This window comes from Gekko japonicus, unplaced genomic scaffold, assembly GCF_001447785.1.
Source record: "Gekko japonicus isolate JY-2015 unplaced genomic scaffold, Gekko_japonicus_V1.1 scaffold1079, whole genome shotgun sequence".
NCBI lineage: Eukaryota > Metazoa > Chordata > Lepidosauria > Squamata > Gekkonidae > Gekko > Gekko japonicus.
The window spans coordinates 565,540-570,726 of NW_015173705.1; the positions used below are offsets into that span (position 1 = coordinate 565,540).

Sequence of the window (5,187 nt, forward strand, 5' to 3'; positions counted from 1 at the left end):
AAACTCTTGTATATGTTTATTATGTGTGTACACCCTTGTTTCTATTTACATTTTAATAAAAACTCTACCGGTTGAACATCTACCTGGTTATTTCTGAGAGTTCTTACAGGGACACATACCTGTATATGTAGGTGGAGATCTCAGTTACCACTTCTCGCTCCATCTCCAAGCTAATCCCCCTAAACTTAGTGGAGACTACCTACTTTGGGTAACACTTGTGGCATTGGGATCAAATTATCTTGCAGTATTCCTTAACTCTTTCATTCCGACTATCCTCTTGGAAAGATGCACAGTTTTACTAAAGATATTATTTCTCTCTCTTTTTTTAAAGGAAAACAGAGCAACTTGCTGTCAACTTTAGAAATGGAATTGGTAGAGAATTACATGAACAGTTGGTTGCGCAAGATAAGCAAAATAAGCATACTAGTTACATTTCAGGTACAATAGTATTTGTGAATTATCACTTGCTCTTGATTCTGTTCCTCAAATGTATTTATTTAACATGCATATCCTGCCTTGTCACTGAAAAAGATTCTCAAGGCAGCTGTTGATCAAATCAAAATCTGTTGGAAGTTTTTAACATAAAAAGAAACTATGTAAATTGAATCAAAGCAGCAAAGTAGAAGCATACAATGAACAAAAAAAACCAGCTAAGACTCAAAATCCCCAAAGCCTTTTCAAATAGCTGTATTTTCACTGCCTGGCCTTTTGAGGTATCTCTGGGAAGATATTTCATAGCTGTGCTGCCTCTGCCAAAAAAGGTCCTGTCTTGCATCCCAACCTACCACAATTTGGGTAGTGGAGTCAAATAGTGCCCCCCCCCCCCCCCCCCCCCTCCTCCCCTGTGTCTGGGTAGGTATATGCTGAACTGAAAACAGACTGTGAACTAACTTGAAATTATGTTAGTCGGTGTACTTTAAGCTAATTGACTTCCATTGAATCAGACATGTTGGCCAACTGACACATCTGTACATCACTCTTCAGTACAATCACATGCAGGTTTACTTAGAAGAATGTCCTACTGTACTCAGTGAGGCTTACTTGCAGCTAAGTATGCATAGGATCGCACTGTCAGTTACTCAGGTACAGTTGAATGCATGAAGAGATGTTATTAAAAAAGCACCGTGTAGCACTATGTTAGTTGTTCATGTTCTGTGATGGTAGACTTAATGCTTTAAAGTGGGGATTTTCTGAACAGACGAATGCAAGCTGGATGGCCATGAGAACTGTGGGACCTATATACTACTGGCAATACTACTGGGTAGGCCACAGTGGGGCATTTAGAGGAGGTGCCCCCTCACTCGTGGCCCATGCGCCACAACTCCCACTGCCCTGGCCAGTACTATTAATACTCGGTGAGTATACACTCTGCTACAGTAGTGGGTGGGTGAGGCCTGCCACTACTGTAGCACAGAGCATATACTTGCTGAATATTAATCACAAGGGCTGGCCGGCTCTCCTTCTCTTGTACTGGCCAAGGTAAACCAGTGCGACCGGCAGGTAAGGAAAGACCCTTCTCTCCTTTGCCTGCCTGCTGATGGGATATATCTCTCTCTCCCGCCTGCTCTCCCCTCACCCCCAGAGTTCCCAGCACCCCACCACCCAAAATTTTCTGGCTATGCCCTGGTACTGAGAAGTTTCCTTCCATGTGCAAATCTCCCTTTCCCAAGTCATTATAAGTACTGGAACGTGAACAATTTCCCCATTTTCCTTTGGTTTTTCTCTCTTTTAAAAGACACTCAACTGCTCTCATAAAATATATTCGGTCCTCAGGCGGAGGGTAGTTTTTCTGTAGTTGATTTACTGTTATAGTAACAGCTAATGCATTTGGAAAAAAGGAAAAAGTAGTGGGGAAAGTAGTTAAATGTAGTGATCTAGATGCTGTTTCAAACTGAATGTAAATCTGTTTCAGGATGTTGAACGGAATAGGATCTCAAGTGAATTCAACAGTCTCAGCTGTAAAATCTTTGCCCCTGGAAAAACAAGGATGAGAGAGAGAGAGAGAGAGAGAGAGAGGCAAGACAGCAGCTTCAGCCTTTAACAGAAAAGAACAGTCTGTCTTTTGTCAAAGAACAAGAAAAGGAAAGATGCAGACAGAGGAAGACCAGAAAATAAAGAAAAGGAGAGAGCAAATGTAATAGAATAAAGGAGAGACAGAGAGGAAAAGAAAGCAAGAGAAGGCTTATAGCATTTAGGTTAGTGAATACTTTTTATTTAGCATCAATCAGTCTTTTTTAAACTATGTATATCCTTTTGGAGTTTGTGAATATATAAATGAGGAGAAGTGCCTATATACAAAATATACACAGTAAATACCATGATCTTTATGATTTGCTCAAAACATCATAAAAACTAGCTGGCTGACTGAAGGATGATAATGACTGGATTCATCATGTTTCTCTGTTCTGAATGGGAATTTAAGTGCTTCTGACTCATGGTATCTGCTCACAAGTATTAAAGTGATTTCAAACTGATAATGGACCATATTATAATATTTAAATCTCTGGAACAAGAATATTGTTTACTCTGTTATGCCTTTGTCCTTCTGCTTTGTTTTTAATGCAATTAATATTAGATACATAACCTTTATTGGCATGTGGTAATTAATATTAAGGAAGGGTAGAATAAGAACTTTTAAAATTGAAATTACCATTAAGAGGACAAGGAGCAAACTAACTCGCCTCCTGGTAGCCACACAAATGAATCCAGTAAAACCTAGTACTTGTTGATAAAAATGTGTATTAAACAATGTAAATCATAAAATATCAAACAGAACAAAAGTTTTGCAATGAAGGAATAAGTGTTTTCCAGCCTCATTGTGAACTGCTCAACTAAATGTATGTGATTTCATACTTCAGTGCTGCCAAACATCCACCGTCCCAGTTGCTTACATACATATCTTTGACCAAGAGCCCTCTAAGTTTATTGTGGCAGGACAGTAAAGAAGAGCATACCACTCATTATTTTTGTTTACATCCTTTGGGTATGTTTTCAAGTTTGGTACTGAACTCTGCATTAAAACGAGTGGCTGCACAAATGTAACAGAACATGCCAAATGTAACAGGCATTGCCCTAGTATTGCCTTCATTTTATTGGTTGCCTCCGTTTTCAAGAACCAAACTTTACTTAGCCCTGATAGAAATTGGGGAAAGAAAACACCTCAAAACATACACTCTGAAATTTGTTCCAATTTACTTGTTTTATTAAGACTATGCACAGAGTAACCTTTCATCTTCCATTAAAATTTTACAGACCTCATGGCTGGGGAAAAACTTATAAATTGTAAGCCAAGCATAAATAGAGGAAAGACAGGAATAGAAGCGATGCACTGGCTGGGGATCTGAGGCTTATTGTCGAAACGTTTGAGAGGAAACAGAAGGGCAGAAGGATGTTCCTCAAAGATGAAGTAATGGTAGGACAAAGAGAAGAGTAAGCTATAAGTGGATTCTCAGTATTAAACTGTACCTCCAAAACAATATAGGGCACACGTCAATTTCACACAAGAAATCAGTACAAGCTTCATTTTGGATTTTAGGAACATGGAAACTAACTTGTAAATGCTGCATCTCAAAGACGAGAGATTAAAACGGAAGACCCTTCATATGAGTAGGTTTGATACTTTGCATATTAAGACTTGTCTGTCTAGTGGTTGTTGTGTTCATCCATTTTTAACAACTCTCTATTTTAGGTCCCTGGTTTGACATGTACCTAAGGGCCCGCGAATCGGTTGTTTTGAATTTCAATCCGTTCATGGCTTTCAGCCCTGATCCCAAAGCTGAATATAATGACCAGCTCACAAGGGCAACCAATATGACAGTTTCTGCTTTGCGTTTCTTGAAGACTCTCAGGGCTGGATTATTGGAGCCTGAGGTTTTCCACCTCAATCCCTCTAGAAGTGATACTCAAGCTTTCAAAAGGTTTATTCGATTTGTGCCTTCCTCTCTCTCCTGGTTTGGTGCCTATATAGTCAATGCCTACCCACTTGACATGTCGCAGTATTTCAGGCTTTTCAATTCCACACGATTGCCTAAGCGCAATAAGGACGAGCTTTTTACAGATGAAAAGGCAAGGCACTTATTGGTGCTTAGAAATGGAAATTTTTACACATTTGATGTAATTGATAGAGATGGAAATATAATGAAGCCCTCAGAAATTCAAGCACATTTAAAATACATCCTTTCTGACAACAGCGCAGCTCCTGCATTCCCATTTGCTTGTCTGACCACTGAAAATCGAGATTCATGGGCATCGTTAAGGCAGGAGCTGCTTGACAGTGGCAATGAAGAAGCCTTAAGGAAAGTGGACTCGGCAATATTCTGTCTGTGCTTTGATGATTCTCCAGTTAAGGACCTCGTCCACTTGTCCCATACCATGCTTCATGGAGATGGCTCCAACAGATGGTATGACAAGTCATTTAACCTTATTTTAACCAGCGATGGCACTGCGGCAATTCATTTTGAGCATTCATGGGGAGACGGAGTGGCTGTGCTAAGATTCCAAAACGAAGTCTTTAAAGACAGCACCCAGTCGCCTGCTGTCACACCCCAGTCGCAGCCGGCTGCAGTTGATTCTTCCATGGCTGTTCAGACACTGACCTTTAAATTAAATGATACTTTAAAAGAAGGAATTACCAAGGCTAAACAAAAGTTTGATGCTACTGTGAAAAGGCTGACAGTGGAAATACTTGAATTCAAGAGAGGGGGTAAGGAGTTCTTGAAGAAGCAGAATTTGAGTCCTGATGCTGTAGTTCAGCTGGCATTCCAGATGGCCTTTCTGCAGCAATATGGCCAGACTGTGGCTACCTATGAGTCTTGCAGCACAGCAGCATTCAAACACGGCCGTACTGAAACCATCCGTCCTGCTTCCGTTTATACAAAGTCGTGTTCAGAGGCTTTTGTCAGGGAGCCGTTCAAACGCAGCACAGCAGAGCTGCAACATATGATGGCAGAATGCTCGAAGTATCACAGCCAGCTCACCAAAGAAGCTGCCATGGGTAAGTGTGAATGCTGTATAGATGTGACACAATCACGGTCTACTGCTGTCTGTATATTCAAAATAGCTTCTTAACAGAGTTTTTAAAAGCCAGTAGACAAATAGGAGCAAAGTTCTTAACATGTTAACATAATATCCCTTTGCAAAAGGAGGAGTTAAACATGAGAGGAAAGCATCAGTATGCAAAAAGTAGAG

General features: G+C 40.3%; 1 protein-coding gene across 1 annotated transcript in view; it reads left to right on the plus strand.

Moving 5' to 3' along the window:
- CPT2 (carnitine palmitoyltransferase 2) overlaps positions 1–5,187 on the plus strand; it is a 16,085-nt gene that overhangs the window by 6,247 nt on the left and 4,651 nt on the right. The window contains exons 3-4 of the mRNA XM_015423293.1: positions 332–438; positions 3,689–4,993. Coding sequence (XP_015278779.1) covers positions 332–438; positions 3,689–4,993 — 1,412 coding nt within the window. The remainder of the gene's footprint in view (positions 1–331; positions 439–3,688; positions 4,994–5,187) is intronic.